At 37.0% G+C, this 27,993-nt stretch overlaps 1 protein-coding gene across 1 annotated transcript; it reads right to left on the minus strand.

Moving 5' to 3' along the window:
• On the minus strand, positions 1-27,987 carry LOC124153717 (WD repeat-containing protein 35). Its single transcript, XM_046527048.1, has 21 exons — positions 27,818-27,987; positions 27,446-27,724; positions 27,264-27,366; positions 26,994-27,154; positions 26,486-26,654; positions 25,518-25,666; positions 21,904-22,167; positions 20,980-21,145; positions 20,715-20,846; positions 18,054-18,148; positions 15,960-16,129; positions 15,341-15,572; positions 14,218-14,414; positions 12,755-12,958; positions 11,277-11,625; positions 9,381-9,596; positions 8,858-8,972; positions 8,375-8,503; positions 6,818-6,978; positions 5,052-5,176; positions 1-853 (listed from the first exon to the last, which is right to left on the minus strand). Exons 1-21 carry the CDS (start codon positions 27,839-27,841, stop codon positions 673-675), a joined length of 3,621 nt encoding a protein of 1,206 aa, XP_046383004.1. The 5' UTR covers positions 27,842-27,987; the 3' UTR covers positions 1-672.
• Positions 27,988-27,993: the final 6 nt, after the last annotated feature.

Raw genomic sequence — 27,993 nt, forward strand, 5'->3', positions numbered from 1 at the left:
TGGTTATAAGAATTTTTATTTGAAGTTTTGTATTGGAAATGGTAAATTCATGGATACACTAAGTCTCTACTCTTTTACATAGGTGGATCAGGGGTGTTGAGGGGTAAAGGGAGGGGGGGAAGGGTCAGCCACTCCCTACCTTCCTAGTTTTCCAGAAAAATCAAAAAGAAGGTAATTTTTTCGGTGAATCTCCAACTTCAGTTTTTATCGCACCATATTAACAATTGATGCTTCCAAATAATTAATGAATATTTAAAAGCCAATTACCTTGTCTATCAGACCTCAGATGAATTATTGCTGCAAGGAATTGCATACCACCATGCTGCCGCAGTAAATTATGAACTATACCCTCCAAAGCAAGGACCTTAATGGGCCCCCGATTTTTAAAGCAAGTGGAAAAGATAAAAATCTTCCTTAAATTGGGAAATTGTGATTAAGGATGATCAAGTTTATCAAATTCCATTATGATGTTTTATCAACAAAAGTATACCTACAACAAAGCCAATACATCCATGTATAACCATTTAGCCACAATCTGGACGGAATAGTCAATATAAAGTATAAAAAAATAAATATATATGTATAAATATTCACAAAAATTTCTAAAAACATAAATAAAACAATTAAAATAAGTGCAAAATGCAATAGGGTAAAACATTTTTGAAAGTATGCTTATGCTTCGGCAAGTACAGATGAATAGCATAATGGGCACGATGCACGAGAAGTCATTTCCTGCTGAAAAGCACGATGATGACAAACAGAGCATGTCCAATGAGATGCTGAAAGGAAAAGCGGTCTTCCAGATGCAATGCATGCTCCAAAACGCTCCTTGCAGCTCGGGCAAAAGCTGAACCTAGAAAGACATTTACTTTTTTATAACTTGAAGCAAGTAATTTCGACTCCCTCCTCCACATGAATATCATAAAAATATACAAATGTTTGATAACCTTAATAGCAGGACAAACATGACATATTCAGCTTTAGAGAAGTGAACCACAAAAATAGAATATTTTCTTTGATCAAGGAAACTGTCCTACTCCATTGTAGTACCCTATTTAGAGGACGTGGAAATTGAGTAAAACACCAGTTTTCCATTGCTAGTTTTTCATTTTCCACCATTCACCATTGACACCACTTTTTCTGGTCCAATCAAACACTCCTATTTCCTCTCCCTGACTTTAAACTTCTCCCAGTTTACACTTTATCGGAGACCCAACAAAAATGTATTAAGGAAGAATTGATGGTAAATTGCAAAAAATTATTGTCACTGGTCAGATATGGTTTTCACATGGTAAATCTTTTCATTGAAATGATAATGTGCATACCTTTGTAGTCTTCAATATCAAGGATAGCTCTTAGATTACAAAAAAAGGATTTGTCTTCAAGCATACACATAAATGCAAGCATTCAACTGTGGAGGAATTTTGGGAGGATATGTCTCAAATCAAACACCTATCACTGACAAGGGCTTCCAAGAAATACTAAAAATTAACAGCACCTATTCCCAAAGATAAAAATCCTTTCTGTTACAGTATAATTTTTTCATGATTTAAAAAAGAAAATACATGCCAAAAACTAGCTAAATGAAAACTCTATACAACATAAAGACAAGTAAATTGCATTCAATATTCAGGTGGTTTAGGGAAGTAGGTTTTTGACACTTTCTGCGACCATATAATACTTGATATGATCCCATCAGAAAAAAGGAAGGGTTGCGATTAGAACCATGGATGGTCTGACCATGAATTGTTAATTTCAAGAGAGAGGAGAGGGTTAGGGATCTCAGAAATTATAAGCAGCGTGTAATGAATGTGTGTCATATTGCGTATTTATTTTTAGTAATGTGTATGATGAAGGGTCAGATATTTCCAATGTGCATTGCATGTCTTTGTCCCGAGGTTGCGACACGATCCTTTGAGCACAGTACTGTCGTCTCGTCACCAAATTTGTCGAAGGCAAGGGTTCCCGCTCATAAATTTGGGTCATTGGTCGTCGAGGCCTTTGGGGCCAGCGTCTCCTCGACCAGTCATAAACGTCTAAATGTTCTCGACATATGGTCATTGTCTCGCTGACAAAGATGAGTTGCTCATTTCCTAGGGTGGGTCGAGTGAAGCCACCCTTCCCCTAGTCTTGGAGGTGTTGACCTGTGCCCTGACGACACGAGCGCGGGAATTCGGGGCAGCCTGTGGGTAGACACGAGAGCGACGGAGTGTGCTGCCCATCGCAGAAATTTTGTAAACTCATCACCAACCTCAGTAATTAAACTTCTCTGTGATCTGATTCACGTGGATTTCAATTCTTTGGTGCCCTTTACCCGATTCCGGGAGACGCAGCCACTCGAGTCTCCCTCCTTGATCGTGTCGATCACGACAAGCGATCCCATGAGGTCACTCATAAGGGCAGAGCAAGCAAAACACAATATTTTGCCATTCATGAATAATCTTAGTTGCAGCCACACTTTGATTGTTGACAGGTAGAAAATAAATGGCAGTTACAATCCTACATAACAGGAAGGCCAGGAAAAGATATAATGGGACTGAACATGCCGTCAAAACAGGGGTGGTCTGGCCTGGTCAGTTGCTTGGTGATCACCCCAAGCTCAGGGGGCCTGCACAGGTCTATCGTGAAGCACATATGAAAGGTGAAATTTATAAAGAATCAGATTACTTGAAGCAAAGATTTTTTGCAAATATAAAATTCCAAGTTTTCATTAATTTGATTTACAGTACACTCCCGATTATCCAAATGGGCTAATGACGGGGAGAGACGGCACGAATAATCGCAAAACACGGATAACCCAAACTTTCACTTAATTGTCTTGTAATGCTCATAATTGACGTAAAACAAACAATATATTATTATTTATGCAGAGTGGACTCATTGAGAGTTTTCTTTGCCAGTTCGCGATCTTTTTAGGAGAGATAACATGGTGGTACTCGTATTATTAACCCTTTCGTGCCGGACCTTCGTTGAGGGAAATTCTTCCTCAATACGAGTATCTTGAAAGTTTTATTTACTCCCTTGTACGAAGCTTTTTCACGCCGACTGAAGGCAGTGGGTCCCTCCCTAACCATTTTCGGACCCAACTCAGTGGGGCGCCGATCCCTTTCCTCGGCCTCTGTCCCAGACCCTAGAGGGATTAAAAGCCCCTTCCTAGGATGGGTTCGCGGTCAACTGGCTAAAATATTAGTGCAAAATATATGCAAATATTTGTTGCTTGCATCGATTTTTTACATTAAAAATGAATATTGTGTTTTTTTTCTCAGCGTGCAGAAATTTTAAACGAAGTTCTAACATTGATATAGACAGATTTAGTATATGTATTTACTAGTTGGTCTTTAACTCCGTTGATATTAACGTTAGAATTTTCTTTGAAATTTCCATGTGGTCAGCAAAAAAAGATGAATTCATTTATAGCAATAAATATCAAAAGTAAGCAACAAATATAGTTTTGGAAAGCACACTGCAAATAACAATAGTTGACCGCATGGAGAGAATAAGAAAGGATCGACCTGAGCGGCTGAAGATGGGACTGGGCTCGCGCTAAGGCGGATCACGAGGGGTGACCGCGTCCGTGGGTCTATTGTGTCCGCCATGGTCACTTTTTTCGACCTGTGCCGCACAGGCGTGGCATTCGTTGCTTAGGTTAGGAAAATTAACGCCGCACAGGTGTGGCATTCGTTGTTTATGGAAGAAAATCCTCGCCGCACAGGTGTGGCATTCGGCACGAAAGGGTTAATGCTCCATGTACGGCCTGGTTTCGGAAACCACACATCCGTGGCTATGTGATCACAAATACAGAAAAGTAGTTCGCATGAATGCTTCAAAACCACTGCTCGACGCCGGAAACAACACTGTCACGCACCATGCCACGTAATCGCGTCTTGTCAAGTTGGCCGGTTTGCAACTGCAGCGGGACGTGTATCCATGATCACAGAGCGCAGTCGCGCACTGCGAGTCTAGGAAAACAGGAACACGGTGCTCCCGTAAACACAGCTACATAGCGTGCGATTGCTTCTATTTTACGAAGGGGATTCTAACAGAAATAATAAGCCTGGTGTATCCTAGTATTAATGCTGTAATTCCGATTATTTTGCGTCTGATTTAATTTTTTTACAAAGATCACTAATGATTTTGAACAGAAGTGAAAATCACGCTTGGATAATCCGCAACACGGATATACCGCAGCCGGATAATCGGGAGTCTGCTGCATTTACAACATACTCAAAGTAAAAGGGTGATTTAAAAATAATTAAAATTAGGGAATCTGATGATTAAAGAGAACCTGATTCTTTTTTGAAAGGGTTATTTGAAAAACTTATTTTAGAGGTTTTTTTTTTAGATTTGTATTATTAAATTTTAGAAGCTGTGAAATTCTCACTTTTTAGAGTATTTTTTTCTGACGAAATTGATGTTTTTATTAACTGTAATCTAGTTTTTCATAGAGAGATTAGTGTCAAAATCCATAACAAATGAATGGAAAACTATGTAATTTATCCACCAATTTATTCGTGCGGTACAACTAGTTTCGAAGCAGCGACGACATCATCAGGTACACAGGTTACAAGCATAAAATATGTACCATTTTTATAATATATAAGGACGTATTATAAGCATAAAATACGTCCTATTTTTATGATGTATAAGGATGTATTTTATGCTTGTTACCCTTGCACCTGATAATGATGCTGCTGCATCCAGACTGGTTGTACCGAAAGAATAAATTGGTGGATAAATTACATAGTTTTCCTGTTATTTGTTGGAATGAACTTCCATAATGTCAAGCCGGAGACTATAGAGATTGTCAAAATCCATTTCCGGGCATACAATTCCATGAAATTTTCCACGAAGGGCCCCCATTCATGAGCCCCAGCCAAGGGCCCCCATTCACCCAAGATCGCCCCTGTGTCAAAACTATGATACATATACCTAAGTGATAAATAGAATAAAATTGTAATATACGTACATTTTAAATTAACAACAAATCAAGTAAAAGGATGATAAATTTGAATAAGAAGGAGGCAAAATCAGATGTAAAACATTGAACTTACCGCTCTGACATCCGGGAGCCACAATTATGACAGTCAACATATTTACTTTTGTTGTCCTTAGGTGAATGTTTCATGAAGATTTCTAAGGCTAACTCTTCATATTTTTCCTGTTGCTCATCTGATATCTGCAGAAAAGAATTAAGTGAAAATACATACTTAATTGAATTAGAAAATGAATATGGATTTTTAAAGATAATCTATTTTAAACTATTGACATTTGGGGGTTATTACGTATACTTTCTGTAAATTTGCAACAAATTAACAAGGACTTATTTTTTTTAAGCGAAGGCAATTTTTTAAAGAAAATTTAAGTAATAATTCAACAACCTCTACAGGATTGTAATACTTGATCTTTTGTCTTAACATGTAGAATCTACCCATCTCCCAGTGGCAGTGGACTAAATCAATGTATCTTCTCAAGCGATGCCTTTTGCAATGACAGTGATTCAGGCAGGCACAGAGATACTGATTGATATACATTATCTTTATCAGACAAATGTAATTACTAATTACTAATAAAATTTACAATGCTAATTATGTATGTACAATCCCAAATACTAATTTTCTGTTTTTGCTAAACAATTGAGGAATGGTAACTGGTAGTCTATCATGAAAGCATGGCCATGTGCCGCAAGTTCAAATGAAGAAGGAATTTTGAAATGGTTCTCCTTTAACCCTTAGAGTGTGGGAACGGTTTTACATGTTTTGCTCGCTGACTGCAGTATTTACCCAAAATGTTTATTGCTATCTAGATATCTTGCACTTGGACACATTCCCTCACCATAAGGATCGCCAAATGGCTTAACTCTACCAGACCAGCCCTCGTGGCAGGGGGTCTCTTCTGCTCTGGCTGGCAGCTAAAATCATGAGCTCCCACAGTCTAAGGGTTAAGTAACAGGCAGTACAGAAAGCTAAAAGAGTTCTCCAGAGTTATTATCTCTACAAATTAACAATAGTGGTTTAAGTTCCAGAGGTGCCTCAATGATTTGATCCCCAAAATATTCCTTGCTACTGACAAAATTTTTCCTGTGACATGGGGTGAGTCCACAGTAATAATAATAATAATATGTACAAGTATGTACAAGTCTCAGAATTCCTTCAAACTTTGTAGACTTGCAGTCCATCAGATGCTGACCAGAAATCATGCCACATCTGGGGATGTATATATTTGCAGTAGTTTAAACAAAAATGGCTTTTAAACAATTCTAACTTTACTGAATAATCTCCCAAAAATTCTCTTCTTGTGGTCATTCCTAGTCAGTAGCTTTAGCGCCCATCCCTTGAGCAGTGGATCCATGCTTGAGTCTAGCTAGCCATAAGAATTTTTTTTCTTCATCTCCATGCCATTTTTCTATCAGAGAAGTCTTTAGTGCATCCCTCTTTTAATGGCTTTTCCCCAAAATTTTATTTTCATGAGGAAAACTTTTTTCTTTGCCTTTACGAAGTTTGATGCTTTCCCAATTTTTCATATGGAGGCACACTTTAAATTTACGATTGGAAGTTTTGACTGGGAGTAAACTTACAAGATAAGAAAGCAGCACGATGAGAAATACATAGCTATTATTAAAACTTCCATGAACTATAACATTTACTGAAGCTGACTTTAACACTTGGTCCTCTGTATATTAACCCTAAACAACAATGGACCAACAGAATACTTATCGTAAATGAAGCATAGGACTCAATGATTAACATAAGTAACTAACACCTTTGAAATCTGAGATAGTCAACCAAATATGGATTGATGTTTCAAATGAAATACTTACATTTGAGAGTGCTTCAAGCTTAATAAATGCCTGGGAGCAGATTTCGTAAGCTTCACAGCCACATGAAGTCAGCGCAATAAGGGAATACACTGTCTCTACATTCAATAAGTCCTCATATTCTTTTAACAGCAATGATGTCTTCAGTGCTGATTCCATGTCACCTAAATTGTAAGGATGAAAGAAAAATAATCATTAAAAATGTAAATAATAATATAACAATAATGAAAAGTGAACATCACTCAAAGATGTAAAAAAGGAAACTTCTTTTGCTTAAAGGCCTTAAGAGTCATTGAATTTGCCACACTGAACGAAATAACAGTAAAGAAGATTTATAAATCTCTCCCATGTGAAATGACATCAATTTATGAATTACGCATGAACAACATAAACTAAATAAGAGACTAAAGTAATAACTACAGAATTAGATTATAAATTGTAACTGAATACATAATGATAAATAATCTACATATATTGATATAGTTGTTGGAAAGACATACGAGAAAATTGGTTTTATTATTTATTGGTTTTTGGAAAATTTATCCTTGAGGAAGAATAGTGAAAGTTCAAAAGATGATCAAATTGGCACTTGTGAACACTTTCCACCTTATGAAAGCATACCCACAGCCCCAAAGGTGGATGGGAATAGTTCCAGCAGAGAACTGATGCCGATGCCAAGGACAAAAGGAAACATTAATTGAAAAGAAGAGCAAGAAGAGTAATTGGAAACAAAGAAATGCTATCAGTATGCATAAAATCTTCAACTATTTGCCAAAAAATATAAAATGTCAATATAAGACACGGTTTCAGGCGTTATTTTGTGGAATTCCTTCATTTTCAAATGAAATAAAATAACCATGTTTTATTCCACACTTTATTTTAAATAGCACGACCCGGGTTTCAACATCTAGTGTTATCATCAGGTACAATTGGATGAGTGGCATGCTCTTAAATAGGTAAACGTGGGTGTAAGGGGGGGGGATCCCCCCCTTTTTTGATGCCCCCCTTCCACCCACGTTTACCTATTTAAGAGCATGCCACCCATCCATAATTGTACCTGATGATATCACTAGATGTTGAAACCTGGGTCGTGCTATTTAAAATTAAGTGTGGAATAAAACATAGTTATTTTATTTCATTTGAAAAAGAAAATGTCAAGATACAATGACATAGTAATGGAGAGTGCCGACTGAGTCCACCATTGGATTCCGCACGAACTAACCAGAAAATACAACATCATGCCACCTTTTGAAAAGGGTGCCGGGGCAGACCATCCCCCATGCCTCTGCCTGCATACATTTCTACCAAGCCAATATTTGGTAAACAGTGGCAAGTCCTTCTCAGGAGTAAACTAAAAATGAAAGCATTTGCTGCAGCTAAATACTTATCCAGTTTCTCAAGCAGTAGCATTAAGTTGTCTACTGAGAACCACAATTGCAATTCACTTAAAAAATTTGGCTTTCCACAAGTCCTTCACACAAGCTCAACTCAAAACAAGCAACTGCTAATTGTATAATAAAAAATCTTTCAAAGATGATTTATATGCTCAAGAATGCATACCTTCATATAGTTGTCTTTGAGCCAGCATCAAATAGTGATATGCTTCTGCACCCTTCCATGGATAGTCCATAATGAGATCTGAGCCAGTCAGCAGCATTTTCTCTGATTGGTTTTCACCATTTTCCTTTTCTGGAAATGATCATATCAAAATGAGATAAAGTCAGAACTAATTTACTTACTGGTGGAGCAGACACAGAAAATGGAGTAAAACAGCTAAAATAAACCTAGAACTCATTTTGCAGCTTCACTATTGTACAATGAGCTGGCATTGCATTAAATGTTTGGATCAGTCAAAATTAGAAAGACATTGGCTTCATGTAGGCATGGCTCAGGATATTAAGTGTAATACTATCATTTGAAAGATGATGACTAGTGACGGTAAGGATTTTGACCTTAACTAAAATGCAATTTAAAGCAACTTCAAGGTTTAAATTGAAATACAGAAGCAGGATGGGTTGATAGCATTTTGAAATATACACAAACCTTTAAGAAGAGATTTTTCATTCAGAGCATTGAGATGACGTTCCACCAGATGAGCAGCCAACACATAAAATTTTTTCTTCTTTTTCACTAAACTTTTGTCCTCATCTTTAGCTATCTGCAAAAAGATGAATTAAAGCCATAATTAAACCTTTCGCTGTGGCTCACTCTCCGGAAAGCTACTCGTCACATGTGGTGGAAAAGAGAAGAGCTTAATAACTGGGACAATGAACTTTATTACTTCGTAGAAAAAGAGACACTTATTTAAAACAGGATGACACACTAATGGTCTGGAGATTAGACAATTCTTCCCGGAAGAAGTGAGGGTATGGAAAAGGGAAAGTTTGTCCATGGCACACTACAGGGAGAACAAAAAGGTACGTTTACAGCAGCGTACCGTGTGATCGTACCAGGTACCTTCACCACAGCGGAAGAGTTAAATCATAATTGGTAACATTTCCAAAATTCCAATAGAGTTTCAGTAGAGATCAAAATAAAATTAATAGCATTTTGACTCACAGCTCACCTGAAACATAATTTTTGCAGCTTCCAGGAAACATTCTGCTTTGCAATACAGTTCTATCGCTTGGAAGGTCTTCTTCTCCTCCAGCAGGTGTTCTATATATTTAGATAAGAGACCAGGAACATCTTCACTGATATTATGCTCCCGAGCTAGATTCACAGCCATTGACCATTCATTCAAAGAGACACACACATTCATAGCTGCTTTCTTCTGCCCACACTGAAAAGGTTAATAAAATATATTACCTTCAAAAATACACATCAAGTACCTACATATATTTCTGGATAGATTGACAAATTCTAAAGCCATTAAATTCCCACCAAATCAAATTCTAAAATCACCACAGTAAGTTCTAGGACTACACCCTATTTCCCTAATGGTAGTAGACTTTATTTGAGTAGCTGTAATTTACTCTTTTTATGCTAGTAACAGAAGAGTGGTGCCAAATTCAATGAGGGGGAACTTGTCTTCCTCTGAAAACAGAATAACAACAATGTGGTGTTCCTAAGCCAACAATGTTGCTAGATTTACTCAGTGACTGACAGCTAAATCATTTGTGAGGAAGGAAGAGTGGAGATGAACCCAGCATTAGTATGCTCTTAAAAAATACACCAAGTCTCATCTGATAAACAAAATGCTGTACTCAAAATGCCCTCGACAAACCCCTCAAGCAGGGATCGGGAACCCTTAAAACACATACACCACCACCAGGGCTAAAACCCAGGTCTGTTGGATGGCACAGTAACCATCCTACTGACTCAATCCTTCATTTTAGCATTATCTTGGCTATTGCTGACTCTCACGACCAAAATTTCATCTATTTCTTGTTTTAAAACTCTGTCCTCCAGACAAGTCTTTCTCAAAAGGGTAAGCAATGTGGATGAAAAAAATGCACCTACCTGGCTTCTACATCTAAAACGTCCAGCAATAATTGTGCCATAATTTGTCACTAAAAGTCTCTCAAAGATTTTGTCACGGTGTAAATGTATTGTCACCTTCTAAGTCCCTTATATTGAGAGTCTTCAAAGTCGACTCCCGTAAAGTTATCACAGTGGCTAGTCCCGGTATATGTACTCAAATTCGTTTAGAGCAAACACCTGTTTGTGTTCAAAGTTCGGGCTTTGCTCTCTGGCTTTGGTGCTGTGTGTACAATTTGGACTGCTAGTCCCATAATATGCTAAGCAGTTCATACCACCTTGTCTGGTATAGTCCACAAATTTCCACAGGGGAGAATGACGCCTTAGTAGATTAACTGGATAAAGCACTCGGCCTGAAATTGAGGGATCCGGGTTTGAATCCCAGTCAAGGCAAATGATTTTTTCTCTGTGGATTTTTTGCACAATTTGTACATTGTAGGTGACTCCCGTAAAGTTATCACTGTGGCTAGTTCCAATATACTTAAATTATAATAATTCTTAGCGCTCAGTGGTGGTAACCGCAATTTATAGTGATTTCAGAATTGGTGGTCCCTGTTCAGCTCCGACTGTTATTCCTCATTGCCACCACTCATCCAATCAGCTGACGCTAAGCAATGGTTTCTTATTTCCCTCCCCTTCTCTCGAGGGATTTCCCTTCAACGACTGCCAACAGAGAGACTTTGCAGGGCTTTCTCACATTCCGTCACCAACTCTGAGAACTTCTGCTTTGCCAGGCCCATCTGATTCTTGTTATGACACAAAGACTAGTGCGTACAGCCAACGCTCCATCCCATTAAATTTAAGCCACCAGGCTTTACTTGAAATTGGATTAATTTCTTGCCTTGAAAATTAATCCAACTTATATTTTGTAATTTAATTTCCAATTTCCTCCTGTCGATTGTATTCACGGCAGTATGTGTCACACAATGAGATGAGAAATAGGATATATCTAGTACTTTCTCTAAAAAATTCACTCCTTTACCTTGAGATAAGCATCAACTGCTTCAGCACACATTCCAACTGATGCAAACATCTGGCCCAGCTCCATTAGCATAGGGTGTCCCGGAGAGAAACTCTTAGCCAGAGCAGAAAGTTCTTCCCATTCTTCGAGGGCATGAAGGCTTCTTGCCAAACGCTCCACATCTCCTCCTTTGATGTACATTTCCTTGGCACGAGACCATTCTCCAGACACTGCCAACAGATCACCGGCCTCATTACAAGCCTGCTCACGCCTCCAGTCTTCAATATGCCCACCAGAGCCACCAGCTTGCATCAGCTGCAATGCTGCCTGCCAGTCACCAAGCTTCTCTCGTAAAGACAATGCCAAGTCTCTGAGATAAAGAAGGAGTGATTAAGATATGCAGTAAAAAAATTTGGATATTAAAAAATGGCAAAAATATTTTACACAAAAATTTTGTGAATTGCGGCTCCTTACCAAAGCAGAGACTGAAATGGACTAAATATAATGAAACTAACATTCTGAACCATTGATTTAGAAGTGTAAGTTGTTATTTTGGTACCCAGATAATACAGGTATAGGAGTACTGTAATGGTTCAAACACCATTACGCTAAGCCACCTTGCTCGGCGCATTCGTTTCCCTAACCGCTTTCATCCATTCATACTTCATTAGTTTATAAGAGAATTATTTTTTAGTATGCAATATTATTGTTCAAATTACACCTTGGTTAGATGAAAGTTTGTTTAAGTGTTTTTCAATTTCTTTGCGGGTCGCCTCAAATATCCCTCGCCGTTCCTTTTGTCCCAGTCATTGCCCTTCTTGAATACGTTGTTTTGGATGGTATTAGTGTCAGAACGTTACCCTAAAGGTCAGATCGGGGACCCCCCCACCTGCAATTATCTCCTACGGAGGAAAGTATTTTCATTTATCTTAAATTTTACAACGTGAGTAACACTGGTTTGTCCTGCAGGTCTCGTGCGGGAGGGATCGACATGGGTTTAGGTATTTTTTTTGTTTTGTGAGACATCTCCCCCGGTTCCATATAAATACCCAGGCGAGCCGGGGTGGGATGCCGCAGTACCTTAAAAGGTACCGAATCACCAACTAAGTAAGTCATTAAAAAAATGGTTTAGACAGTAGAAGGTAAGCCACACTTCAGATTCATAAGTAAAGAAATTGACATTTTCAGGTGACAGGATACTAAATCTTTTCTCTGCCAGCCATTCATGATAAAATTTCTAATATCAGAAAATTACTGATGAAGCATTTTTTGTTGGAGATGATTAAACACTTTGAACGAGGAACACTTCGAATAGAAACCAGTGCCTTACTTACAAGGCCATCATACTAAATTAATGTGAAAACACCAATTATTTGTACAAAATTAAAATTAAAAAGATTGTACAATCATTAACCAAAGCTAAAATAGAAAAAACCATCATCAATATAAATATCTAATAATCCATCAAAACCTACAATAACGATAAACTGTTGAAGTACCTGCGATCCGCCTCAATGTAAAGTTGCTCAGCCATATCAAAGTCCTTAAGATAAGCAGCCACCTCAGCTCGTTTTAAAGTTTCCCCTTGAACAGATGCAAGGCGTTTTGCAAATTTAATGGAACCATAATCTCTACAGCGGACAAATGCTTCTTCAGCCCGCTCCAGATCAAGAGTTTTAAGAGCAGCTTCACCCAGCAAACGCCTGAAATTAAAATGCACCATGGGAGCCTTAAGTAATTTTGGAACCCGAGGAATTCGTCATCAGGAAAAACACTTACTGAATTTTCCTGAACATACAACACAAAACAGACAAGCAAAAATTCAATTCAGGGTGGCTATAACTTTTTTAATTTTGTATCCCTTAGCAAATTTGCAGAACATTTCACAAAAAAATGTCTACTCAAAATATTTCCGGCAAATGATTCCAACAAAAGTTTTCTGGTTTAACAATGTAGCAAAATAATTCACTTCTGCATGGAAAACCAGGCGCCAAGCTTCTCAATAGAAAAAAGATCTAATATAAAGCATATTTATAATATAGGTTCTTCATGTTGACTTTATTTACACTAAGAGTAACACTAAGAGATGACTATATTTACACTTGAAAAAATACATACACAATTTTTTCAACCACACAAATCGTAACTAATAATGCAACAATGACTCCACCTGCTAACCTTTGATTGTCAGCTAACCTAGCATTTGCTTTGTTTAGGTTGTGATAAACACATTAATGTTCATTAGCCTCTTCTTCAATCATTGTATGATTATTCTACCATTTAAGGGTAGTTTCTAAGCGGAAGCAAAGGACAACTTTCACATTTGTTGGCCTCTAATCTCCAACTCTGTTCCTTTCATAAGTCTGACACAGCCTACACCTATCATCTCACCCATCCTCCATTATACCCACCATTGATCGCACTCACTAATGTGCCATACTGTACTCCATAAGGATACGTCACATATATTAAAGGATGAAATTTAACCATGAAAATATTATTTATGAAATACAAACAATACCAGAAGAAATAATTTATCAGCAATAAGAATCAAACTATGCCATAATTAAAAGCCTTTGATTTTTTTTGGGACAATGCACACACCTCTACTGTGTATGCATATGATTCTTGGTTGAATGGCATAAACCAGAGTTACCAGTTTTCCTAGCCAAAAATAAAAATGTAGTTCATACGTAGTACAAGACAAATTCACCTCATGACAATGTGAGATTTAAAAAAAAACTTAAAAAAATACACTATACTTGAGGAAATAAATTTAAACCTTTTAAGTGGTATTGCACTTCATATCTTCTACATGGAAAAAATCTTTAGAAAATAAGAAAGTACATAAAATTTTATAGGTGCTTGACCATATTTCATATAAAAGCATGCCATAGTTAAGAAAAAGTCACTCTAAAGATGTTTTTTGTAAATTTTATGGGAATCATGAAGAGCAATTTACCAGAGCCTTGGGTGTGGATTTTCCTCAATGAATGTAGATGCTTCACCAATTCCCACTTTACTCAAAAGATCACGGGTATCCCTGAGAGATTTCACCTCCAGATCAAGAATGTGCTCAGACACAGATGGGTGCTCATCACTAGACATTAAGGATGATGTAATGATTTCATCCAAGAGAGCCGCACGTATTTCCAAATCCTGCAATTAAAAAGTCTTTTGAAACAGACTCAAGCCCCATGATGAATTATCAAGATGAAGGGCAAAGAAAAATCTATAATGCTTTCTCATTGGAATATAATAGAGTGAAGCAATGAGATGACAAAATTAGACATTAAAAATTAAAGCAAAAATTTTTTATCTTCTTTTATTCATATCTACCTTCTGAAGTATCAAATAATTTCTGTATTAATAATAATAACTTCGGTAATGCTAACATACTCCCCAAATTACTAACATTTTAATAAAGATGAACACATGAAAAACCATACATGCCCTGGATACAAAGGTGGGACTCGAACCCAAGACCTACAGTTTGGCAGGCCCTGACTTATGTAAGTCACCACCAATGCCAGCCAGCGGTACACTTTGAAAGTAGCCTGATGTAAAATTTTCTGAATCAATACACCAGCCACCACTCATGATATTTCTATACAAAGAATTGAGAAGAAATAATGTATTATGTAAAACATATACACACACAGAGAGCCATTTAAAAATCTCATCAAGGAAGCACAAACCAGAGAAAAATTTCCTCCTTAAAACCTTTTCATAATTATTGGGTCTGCAATTAACCATTAAAATTCTCAAACAAAATATGATACGACTTAGATATTTTAACACGTTTAGGACATTAATTATTGCATCAATTGATAACTATGTACAAGGATCAGTAAGTAGGTGGGGGAGGGTCTGGGGTCCAACTCCCTTCACCCAAAAAAAGTTTGAGAGACATTGTAGAGACTAGTATACTATTAATACTCCCTCCCCCAGAGTGAAAATGATAAATAATAAACAACAAGGATTTTTTCCAGCTACAACCTTGTATAACTTATAGGTACATATCTAGTTGACAAAAATGGACATCACAGTAGCCCTAAAGGATTAGTCAGATGATTGAAGCTTACACGAAAGCTGCAGATATAACCAGAACTGAGAATAGGTTCCTCTGGGTCCAAGTCCCTGAATATGTACATTCTTGTCTTTTCCATTGCAGCAAGTTGTAAAGGGTTATCTGAAGCCCAACGTGCATCCCAAACATCACGCCTTTCAAAGGAAGATACAAGTGACTGCTCTTCTCCTGAAGAGGTGAGATCCACCAACGTCAGCATGCCATTCATATCGATCACAGATAACCTCCTAAAAATAAAAAACTTTAAGTCCAAGAAGTTTAACAATGACTCTTTACTTTCAAATCATGACAAGCACACTTCGTTCTACATGTAAAAATTAAATTTGAAACGACTACTTAGAAATAAAATTTTTACATGATTATTAAAGGAAGCCTTTGATGTGCAGGCAAAAGTATTTCCTCTCAACCCATTTTTATACTTTAAATACTGCATGAAAAATGTTGAAGTGGCTACATTGAAGAATTCAGAAAACAATCATGCAGACATTACTCATATCCATTTACGTATGTGAAAGTGGATATAGGTCGCCTAAATTAAGTAGCAGATTCTCTGGGCATATTCTTCCTTTAATTAACCACGTATGTAGCTACAAAGAAAGACAAGAAAAACTTACGTTGAATCTGAATTGATTGCCATCTGGTTAGGTTTGGCTACAGCCATATGCGTACCCAAAAGGGCAAGGCTAGGGTGCAGAGAATAGCGTTGAAGTTGACCTGATTCCCTGCCAATGACAAGTAATTGATCTGAGGAAGCCAAGCAGCAAATTGGGTCACTTGTACCTTGCTGTAACATAAACATGACACACTGAGAATGTAACAGAAAATTATAATAATAATGATAATAATACTAATAATATTTTAATTAGTCCAGAAGATCATATGTTAGAGTGTGACTTAAAAAAATAGATATAGGGCAGGTCATAGATGTTAGGCAAGCAAAAATATATAATTCCAAACAATGTATGTACATAACATAATGAACAATGAACATAATACCAAAAAATGAATATACGAGGGCTATTCACAAAGTAAGGTACGTTTTTGCTTGCCGTTACTAGGCGCTGTCAGTCGCGTATATCTTGGTGTCCGTGAGCTTGGCAGTTATGTCTGCATCCAGCCGTGACAATGGGAACGTCTCTGCACTGCCAATTTTTTCGATATACAAATTGAAAATGTGCACTACAGTTGAAAATCCCACCAGTTGTGACGTGCTGTCAGTGATACGGTTTTTATTGACCAAAAACTTCAAACCAATAGAAAATTATTGTTAAGTGTGTGAAGTATATAGAGAAAATGTAATAAATGAAAGTTTTGTCCGGAAACAGTGTTTCTGTTAAAAAACAGCTGAACTATTGCTCAAAACTAAGATAAGAGCGGACATTGTGCATTGCGAGCATTGTGACCGATGAACTGGTCACTAAAGTTGTTGAAAAGGTTTGTGAAAACAGTCAATTCACAATATTGGAGTTTTTGCTTTGTTTCCAACAAGTATAATGGATTTTGTTGATTGAAATTGTCACGCAAAGGCTTGGCTATCACAAATTTTGTGCAAGATGGGTGCCAAAAATTCTTACGGAACACCATAAAGGTCAGCGAATGGGGCAGCTTTGCACCGCACCCAATAATTCCTTAATGCCTTCAAATGGGAAGTTTTCCCTCCTCCGACCTCAATTGACGATCACTTGTTTCCAAGAATGAGGACCTGGCTAGCAGCACAGCCCTTTGATGATGACGACGAGCTCTGGATGCGTGTCACTGAGTGGCTGATATCGCAGGCGGCAAAATTCTATGATGAAGGAATTTCGAAGCTTGTCCACCAATATAAGTGTCTCAATTTGTTTGGCGATTATGTAGAAAAGCAGTATTTTTGTTGCTCTTTCAGATGCATATAATAATATGTTTTTACTAAACTTAGTTTATATTTATTCCAAAACTTTCCTTACTTTGTGAATAGCCCTCGTAATACCAGATAAGAAAAGTGACGTATACACATATTTATACAAAGGATTGTTGTAGTACTATTGTACACTGTCAAATTCGAATGAATGAGTGAAGTTGTACCTGTGAAATCATCAAACGGCCCTTCCTAATGCCAATACTTTGAAAAGAAATTCATAGTTAAAATACAGACTTTTCACATAGTTTTTCCTAGCTATAACTCTGTTGTCTTACTTGTTCCATTTTGATAATTTCTGCTATAATTTAACCTCAAAGGAAAGTAAGGAAAAGATAAGTTGTGAATGAAACCATAATTACACACACCTCGTCATCAAGTACATGGACTGATTTTAGCCCACCAACATTATATGACTAGGATATTTAACCTCTGAAGAAGAGAATAAAAGGAACAATGCTCTGGTATTAACAGTTCCATTAATTTAGTTTGGCCACTGTTTGAAAAGATGATAAAGAGAGAAGAAAAATCACTAATTCATTAAACTTATCAAATATATCAAACCAGTTTCACAGTGACTCATAGCGGAGGAAAGTTTTTTTAGGTTTCCTAAGCATTGAGCTTATTAACACAGGAAAAAAATGTAATGCATTGTGTAGTGAAGAGGATTACAGTGAGCAGTGGATTTCTCCGCAGAGGCTGATAACATTTATCATCCATTAAATATTAATTTAGGTCAACTATCATAGAGAAGCCCGTTGTATCTTACATGCCCTCGTAAATATACAATGATGTGATTGCAGTCTCCACTGACCTTTACTGATTGGTCGAAATGCCACACTGGATTAGGAACACCAATTGGAGTATCATCAACATGATATATTTTATCCTTCTTCTCATTCAGCATAGCTAAATGCAATAATATAAAAGAAAATAGGACATAGATGATAATATAGTTTAAAATAAATGCATGTACTAAAAGGGAATATAGATATAAGATGAATAACAGCAGTTGAAAATTTACCTCTCATTGAAGGCTACACTAAATACATGACATTTGAAATTGACCGAATTGTTTTGAAACTGATGCTATAATTTTTTGACATTTGGTACTAATGTATGTACACCATTTTCCGCAGCTGGAAAAATGACAATATAACCTGTGGTGGCCAACCCCCTAAAATTAACAGCTCATCTATATCCAAAAACTTAAGAAATTAGGGTGATCCTTGCACCCGGGTTGATCATTTGTTGATCATTCTCACCCATTGTAAAACCATAAAATTATTTAGGTAAAATTTAAACATAATCAATATAACCTTGAATGTTATATTTATCACTATTTATTGCCAAAACAGCAAAATTTCAAATAGTAACAGTGATTTATTTTCCATAGATGCTTTTATCTAAATTCAGCTTGAATGTTCACAAAATCTATAACTTTGAGGGCTGGTGGTGGTGATTAATACCGTATGTATCTGAATATAGTCCCCCTTTTTTCTAGAAATGCCTGTGGTAAATAAAAGGGGGGACTATATTCAAGCATATTTTTTTAACTTTTACCCAAAACTCAAACCTCAAAATTAGGAAGGGGGGACTACATTCGGAGAAATACGGTAATATATGATTTTGAGAAATTTTGGATTCGAGCCCCTGAAATAAGTAGGCAAATTTTCCGCATGGGGCATATCATAATTGCACCAAAATTTCAAAACTTTAAGAGCGATGTGGCATGTTTCCCCAGTATGCGATTGCAAAAATAATTTTCACGATTCATTTTATAACCAAATGGAACAAATCTGGGAGGCATCCCAAAAGAAATTCAAAAACTCTAAAAATAAGGACCACCCGATCAAAACATACATACATCTCCCAATATTTCAATGCATGTAAGTAATACATACATGGTAGACTCATACAATAGTTCTGGCACATCTCTCTTTAAATGTAATTCTATGGATTACTATATACATATTAGCTTTGATAGTGGTAGGCATAACTTTGTGAAATTTTATGCCACTGAAATTAAGTTAATCAACTCTTACATTTCTTCAGCAACATACACCCAAAATTTAATTCTTGCACATTACAGATCGTAAAGACCTTGATAACAATGGGAGGCATCAAAACTACTGCTGTTATCATTAAAAATGTGGGAAGTTTTGCTCAATTATTTTTATTTTATTAAGGTACTACCAACAGAAGGTGATGCTCTATGTCTGATTTCACTGATATTGAGGGTTTTTTTCGGTCTTAATATTGTGGTATTCTAACATAGTACGGAACTACCTAATTTCCAGTAACTTTTTATTGATAATCACCGATATTGTAACGGATAGCCACTACCTGCCTAGTGCACATTTATATTATGTTTTTTTATCAAATTCGCGGGAACTGTCGAATCCCGATGAGTCAGAATTCGCATCGAATTTTGAGTTCAGCATGCCGCCGAACCCTGCAGAGGGTATAAAAGGGAAAGACGTTTGAGTGAAGGGGGAGACGGAATAGAAAAGGAGGTGATAAGTGTACAAAAGGGACAACGCAGTGAAAAAAAAGTGGAAGCAGATGAGAGGGAAGGAGATCAGAGGGGGAGGAATCGGCACCACGGAGCTGTGGTCACCCGGCTGTGTTAAGTACTGTCCCCTACTGATCCCCAAAAGTGAAATACCACTGTCCCCCCTGAAGTGTAATTCCCCATCCCGGTGAATGTGCCATAGGCGCACGTGTACTATAGGGTGTGGTTTTTATACTTGTCTCCGCCCTAGATGGAAGAGGGCAGTTTATTCATTTAATTTTTTTTATTCAAGTCAAGTTGTTTTTTTGTCTTGTCCACCCCAATTGGCTGATCTTATTCATTCAATAAATTATTTTGTTATAATGTAAGGTGGCTATCCGTATATCCCTCGCAGGCAAACCCCAACACCTACTGGAGATTTGTCATTTGATTAATATTTCCCCTTTTTAAAATAATAACCACCTCCTTGTGGCGAAGTTGGTGTGGGAAGAGAGGACTCTTCGGACAGCAGGTTACAATATATTTGTTATATAATGTAGTTAATAAGACTTTTATTCATGCACCCTCCCGAAAAATAGATTTCCTTAAGTACTCCACCACTCCCACCAAATTTTCACCCCCCAAATTTTAAGTTGGCACCGAAACACGTCTGTTTGTCATGATGTAACCATCACATCATTACCCCTAATAATCACTCAGTTGAAAAATGATATAAATGATGAAAAATAAAAAAAAACCTTCACAAGACTTTAAACTGAATATTCAATCTAACCATATTGATTAGATCATTTCCGACAATTGACAACAAAAATAAATGTTACCCATAGAAATGTCCAATAATACTTTTCTGACTACATCTAAATGCAACATCTATACTGCTGGTAGCAAGAATACAGGTATTTTGGATTTTTCACAAATAACTTAGACTATGGCCAAGGGGAAATCATAGCCATTGCTTACCAGCAGATACCTCGACAGTTGATCTTGATTTAGGTGTTCTGTAACGCCACAACAGAAACCGATCTTTTGACGCAGCAAACACATAACTATTATTCATGGAAATCCAGAATGGCTCGACATTGATGTATTTGGCTGAAATGCAAAGATAAAAAAATATTAAAATGAAGAGAAAATGAAAAAAAATATAATCTACATGAGAAAAAAATGAAATAACTCCAAAACTAGCGACCAAAAGCAATTATGTATTTTTAATTTTGTGCCTTACTATCAACAGGAGTTCCTATGGCATTGCATAATATAAGCCCATATTTTCCTTTGCTATCTTCTTCTCGGGCATTAACACCGAGTGAATCCTCTTCCTGAGTAGCCAATACACAGTGTTCTCCAGAAGATGCCATTGCGTACAAAAAATTTACAGTTTTTGTGTACAACTGAAACAGAGGATGTAACATCTTAGAGCAAGACTACATTAAGGTAAAAATCAGTGTTACCAATAATAAAACCAAATAAATAGACTAGTAGTTAAATTTTATTCTGATCAGATTGGGTCAGCCATATTATTCTTTCAACTACAATTCCAGTTTGGTTCTAGGTCCAGGTATTTTGGTTCTGGTTTTGCATTAAGTTTTTCATTTTTATTGCTTCACTTTCAAATGATTCCAATGATTTTATTAGGATATGGTGAGAACTGCCTAAAATAACACATCAACACATCGAGTTATCTCACTAGTGATTGGATCAATAAAATTACTCTATTTAAGGTGTGAAGTGTAAATTATGTTCAAATTGAGTTTTTTGGAAATTATTTTAGAACAAATTCTTTTCGGCTATGAGTCCCTTTATAAACTCAAGAGCCGGTGGAACAGAGAACCAAAGAGCCTACCAAAACAATCCCTATTTTTTCTGTACACAAATACTAAAGCAAAAACTGAAGTTAATCATAGCACCCCTCATCACATTCTCTTTCACTGACCACTGTACTATCCATCTGTAAGAATCAAAATAACTCACCCTGCTCTTCCTACTCTACCTTACTTTTCTCCCCTCCCTTTTAACCCACAAACAACCTGTTCACTCAATCAGACAGTGGCTGTTTAACACTACTCTAAACACCTATGATTAGCACCTCATCTCCGGTAGTGCTTTGATTAAATAATTCTGTGAATCATGCACAGGGAAACATTCTTACCTCGTTACTGGTGGTCTCCCAGAATGTTACAGTGTTACCGGTAACTGGCTCTTGATTGCAATTTGTCCCTTCTGCAGTCGTATTTCTCGGGGGACAGTGATGGGCATAAACCAAAGTTGTGGCTAAGTAACACCACTTGTATCGTGGACGTACATTGGCAAAGTAAATGTGGGAGTCAATAGCAAATGCTAATCTCAGAGAGCCAAAACCATCCCATGCTAGAGCTGATATTTGACGACCAGGCATTTTCAAAGTACGGAGGCACTGCAATATGAGAAAAAAAACAATCCAAAAAATTATTGCTATTGGTAGCAGAACTGAAAGTTTGATGATTAATTAGAAGAGGATAAACATGAAAAAATGAATTAGCTTCCTCATTGATAGTATCCTGATTGGGGAGTGTCTCAAAATTCAGTCAAACTCTGTAGACTAGAAGTCCATTGGATGCTGTCCATGAGTCATCCAATACATGGGGCTGTAAAGCCAATAGTTTAAATAATATTGTGTCCATACAGTAAAACATCCTCTTATGCATTATCCCTGCACTTGATTTCCTTTTTTGTTGCAATATACTGTCATAATGCTATAATATTATTGTTCTGTTTCCCTTTAGTTTCCAATGGCAAGGTTTAATAGGCACTCAAATGTCTTTTCAGAGGGCAGCAAAGCTATGCCATAAATAATAGGAGGCTCTTGAGATGTGCCCTTCCTGTAAATTTTGCATTTCCCTTTTCTGGAGATGGAATTATAGCTTCTAACGGATAAAATTTTAAGAGCTCCAATAATGCCTTTCTTTTCCTCCTCAGTGAGCTTCTGAATTTTGACTGGAAAAGCAAATTAGAACTTGCGACAATTCAGTTTTTTAACTATGAAGGTATAAATTATAAGAATAATCAGTCAATAATATCTTCACTGAAACCTTGGCAACTGTGACAAGTGGGCCTTCGGAAGGAAATTCATTAGAGCATCAATAGTTTAAAAGACTTTTTTGTTTAAATTATTTGCTATCCATACCCATACATGGAATGATTTGTAGACAGCATTCAATTCTAAAACATACTACAATTCTAAAATGCTTGATTGAATACTGGGACCAGATTTCAGACACTCCCATTGTTAGATTAAGTTAGAACATACGATTTTGATTATATCCGAGGATCTAAATTACATTAAAATGTACTTGTGGTCCATATCAGCATATTTTATTTACTATTAATGAATGTGTTTGCCCCCCTTAAATATTCACTGATGACATAAATGAAATTAATGGATATTCTGTTAAAAGAACCACATATATGAGCTAATAAAGCAAGGGAAACTAAAAACATAGACCTGATGTAAAATATAATTACTAATGCTACAACTGTTTTCAAACCCTTAATATTAGCACAGTTTTTCATTTAACCGTTTCGAGACGGTGAAGTTCTCGTCTTAGCGTGACTGTGGCACTGAGCCCCGAGAGATTCTTCCGTCCCCTCCATACGGAGCATTTTTGCAGGACATCCGTGAAGAAGGGTGTTGCGGATAATCACAGACTCTCAGCACCAACCTTCTTCGACCCTTCCTAGCGGGGACTCCGCATTATCTCAGACTCCGAGGGTAATTAGGCTCCCTCCTTAAGGGGTTTGCAACCCTACCTGCGGCATTGGTTCATGGTCAATCATGCTCTGTTTATATGAATTAGCTATATGGATAATTGTTGCTTGCACATAAATTGCACTTTGAATTGAATTCATTGTTATTTAATGCTCAATATTAACGCATTTCATGCAGCAACAATTTCCATGTTGATGCTTATGCTGAAATCAAGATATAAGTTCATATTTATTGTAGAATTTTGTTTAAAAATTGTAAACGCTGCTCAAAAGTCAAATACTTCAATGCTTAGTTTAGATTTTTTGAGAAAGGAACAAATATTTATTTTGCAAAATGACTGGATAAACAATTGTATGACCTTACAGTTAAGAGGGGTAATACAAGATGAGGGGTCCGGGTACCTGCCCCCGGATTTCGAGGGAATGGCCTAAGCCCCGCAGTGCTGGGTTTCGAAACAAAGACATGGCACATCCACGACCGTCATAAAAGGGGGAGAGCTAGGAAACATATATACATATTCCGCATTCGTTCACCAGCGTAGGAAAGTCTCCAACAAAAATATGCGGCTTTCATATCCCGGGTCAAGAAACCTCTGGATGCATATTTACGTCTTTAGTAGGGAAAAGGTTAATTTCAACATTAAGGCATTGGGAAAACCAGATCCAGATTTTTTTTCTGGGGGAGGGTGGTGACAAGGTCCAGACAGGCAAACGGTCTTCTTATATCTGTGATCAAAAACAACATACAACAATTACTATGCAAAATATTCTCTTAATTTTAATAAAAAAGCTATTAATATGGAATTAAATGTTTAAGGCTCCATAATATAAAACCCAAAAGGAACGTAATCATAACCATATTAAAAATCTTGTCCATTTTCTTAAAGTGTCTGAGAGGGGGAGGCCCATGTTCCCATGTCTCTCCCCAAATCTGCCGATGGGCACTGGCTTATACAGTATTCACACTAGAGTAGCAGGAGGGGGAAAGGGACCTAACATTCTGCTATGTCTAGCCATTTGAGGGATAACATATAGCAACAACATAAATTTTAGGGGAGGTGGCTGCCCACCCTAAGTTAAGCGCATGCATTCACATCATAACCATGGATATGCAAAATCATGGAAATGCAAACAAAAATATATTTGTTTTGCATTGCATACAGTCTGAATGCAATGGAGATGCTACATAGGCATGTTTTGCTTGAGAATAGGGTGGTTTCCAATTATTTTTTTATTGCCTAAACCGAAAGATTATTACTCCTGGAGTACGTATTTCATGCTTTTAGATTTTAAAATGATGACATCTATTTTTCGTGATTAAATGAAAAGTGAAAAATTTCAAATGTGCGAAAACGCAACGGGTAAGTATGAATGCTGGGTAACCTCCATGTGACATCGTTCTGGTTCCCGCTGCCGCAAGTGAGGTGACCTTGGGGCGAGGCTCTGAGCGCTGATATGACGCAGGATGCTAGCAGGTAGCTGAGTACCATGCTAGCTGGTAGCGCTTGGCTTGAATAAGGATTATTAATACCTTATCAAACGAAGAAAACTTTCCGACCTTAGCCAGTTTTAATAGGTGATTATTAAGACATGTTTCCTTGGGCTCTGTGCCTCATGCATGCATTGGTAACCTCAGACGACGTTTAACTCCTATCTACTCGTACAGAAACTAGGTCCCTGTGACGTCACGTGGAGTGCAATCGCATGGGTGCCAATCTGGCCTTTTTCAAATGAGGATGAAATTGACCCTTGCCATTCGTCTAATCCGGTATTTCTAAAACCAAATAATTTGTATATTATGGATACACTAATGGTGGGTAATGAATCGCAATCAATGCCTTTCGTTTTCTCTGATGAAGGAAACTACCCTATTGCCTAATGTTTTTATTTCATTAATAAGCTCAGCATTCAAAGATAAAAGGAGGAATGATATTTTTGGATACATACAGAACTTTATTAACTATGAAAGCAATGATAAAATAGATAAAATCCATTTTTAAGACAAAAATCATTACTAACCTCTCCTAATGGAGAATAGAAGAGGACAACATTTGTTTCCTTAGTGTCCGGTTGGTTTGAAGGCATGGAACCTGCAACTGCAATCACACTCCCATCCTGATTCCACTGGCAGCAAACAGCCTTGATTCCACAGTCAATAAACACAGGAGCTAGGTGGTATAAAATATAAGACATGTGAAATGTCACATAATGGTGATGAAATTATCAGTTGATTTCAAATACTTGAATGACCTCTACTTTCTTCCTGTACTGTCTACTTTTTCCTGCCAATAAAAAGTATCACATAGAGTCATGGCAACAGGACAGTAGACCTAAGTGCTGACTGAAGAATTCAATGGCACTAGCGTTTATTGGCAATTTTTGCATTGCACACCAGTGTGAAATGATATGGCAGCTTATACACCAATGGTCTCTATAGACTGAATGGCCACTGACAACAAAAAATTCAGTTGCCATCACAATGAAGCCCAAAATTAAGTTATTATAAAGAGTACCTATCTTTTCACTTGACTGCGGAAATTTTGCAAGATTCACTATCTTATTTCGAGAAAACTCGGCATGGCATGGGCTAGTGGCTGGTGTCACAGGTGATTGGGACATCAGCAAAAAAAATAACTTCACCTATTGGAATTATGAAACAATTCATCTTGAATATATTTAGCACAAAATGTATTGCACAGGATTCAATGAAACATCATTAATACTTAATGGTAAATATGTACTCCCAAATAACTGAAAATGACTTTTCAAAAAATTTGTCCAATCAGTAAGTTGAATTGAACCTGTTGAATGGACTCTGAAACGGGTTTGAAATATGAATTGATATAGTGAAAATCACAAAAACAAGCGACAGCTCTTTAACTGCTCTTTGCAAACATTCATTGATAACTTAATTGGTACATGGCATACAATGAATATGATATAAGGTAAATATTTAAATCCAATGTATAGAAACATATAGAACATACCATCATCATTTTCATTTCTCATGATTTGCAGGTGCCCACTATCGAAAAGAATTGCAAGACATGGAGAGTTGGCTTCTATGTACCCATATCTGCCGTTATACCACTGAAGGCCAACCACAGAGGAGGAAGGTCTGTAGGTTCCTGAATTTGACCCCAGATTTAACTTCATCTGAGAAAAATGGAACATAAAATTAGTTTATAATCACTTCAAGTTTTCCATTGAGGAAAAAGAACACCATACGAAAAATCTCTGAAAACATTTTATCCATGGAAAATATATGAAGGAACGGTTAGTCTAGGTTAGCAAATAGAAATGCCCCCCAGCTCAAGGAGAATTGACAGGGTCCTGCTAAACTGCTTCAGCACTTCATCATTAACAAAAGACCCATAATTCACTTCCGTAGCAGAGGCCTTCAATCGATACCATATCATCATCTAAGGCACCCCTGCCATTAATTAGAGTATATACAAAAATGGGGAAAACTGTTTTAGTAATGCACCATCTTACTAAAAAATTTCCTTGACTGTCATATGCATGAACTTCTCCTCCAACCACACTGAATAGCAGAATTTTCCCATCAGGTGACCACTCAACGCCAGAAAGAGGCTTTCCTTTAACATCTTTTCCCCAAATGCGATTCCCATCGACGGACCCGACAATCACTGCACCTGAGAAAGACATTTTATTTACTTGAGCCCAAAGTCCAAGAAAAAATAATGGATTAATTATGTCTTAAGGACTTTAGTCCAATCCATACATTAATGCAACACCCTTTACCATCTTCGTAGACAATGCATATTTTTTGTCCATCGAAATTCCACGCCATTCCCTTCACTACCGATTTGTTTCTGTTGTTTATCATTTCTTCGTACCACGCTCCCTAAAATATGATTGAAATCGTAATATTAAAATTTATTCACCATGCATTAATATATCAGTCCAGTGTTCGTAGTTCTTACTTTATACAGCATCCAAACTATTATCAGCCCATTTTGATCACTGCTCGTGAGCTTCTGGTGATGCTCATTCCATGCAACAACTTGAATTTGGCCACTGTGTCCTTCTAAAGTTTGATTCATACTTAAATTTGAAGGTGCAGCCAAACCCTTCACTTTGCTATCCTTCCCTGAGTCCAATTTCAACACCTTGAGCATTCCGTCTTCCCCTCCGCATGCGATGAATCCACATTCTTTGTTCCATGCTATACAATTTATCTGTGTACTGTTGGGGATGGCAATCTATGAAGTAAACACACAGAAATGATGATACAGGTGAATCTCCAACACACCTGTTAAATGAATGTTTACATAAAACAATCGAGCATTCCCCACCTTTTTACTTAAATATATGAACATTTTTAAAGGCTGTTAATAGTAATTCAAACTTAATGACTTTCCATCAGCCTTGCTGAGTCCCTTTAATTTAAATTTGATGGAGACATTCTTCACCCTCCGCTGTGTATACTTCAAAAATGTCACTCGGCTTCTTGGTCTTCATTGGTCTTCCA

This window comes from Ischnura elegans, chromosome 2 (assembly GCF_921293095.1).
Source record: "Ischnura elegans chromosome 2, ioIscEleg1.1, whole genome shotgun sequence".
Lineage (NCBI taxonomy): Eukaryota > Metazoa > Arthropoda > Insecta > Odonata > Coenagrionidae > Ischnura > Ischnura elegans.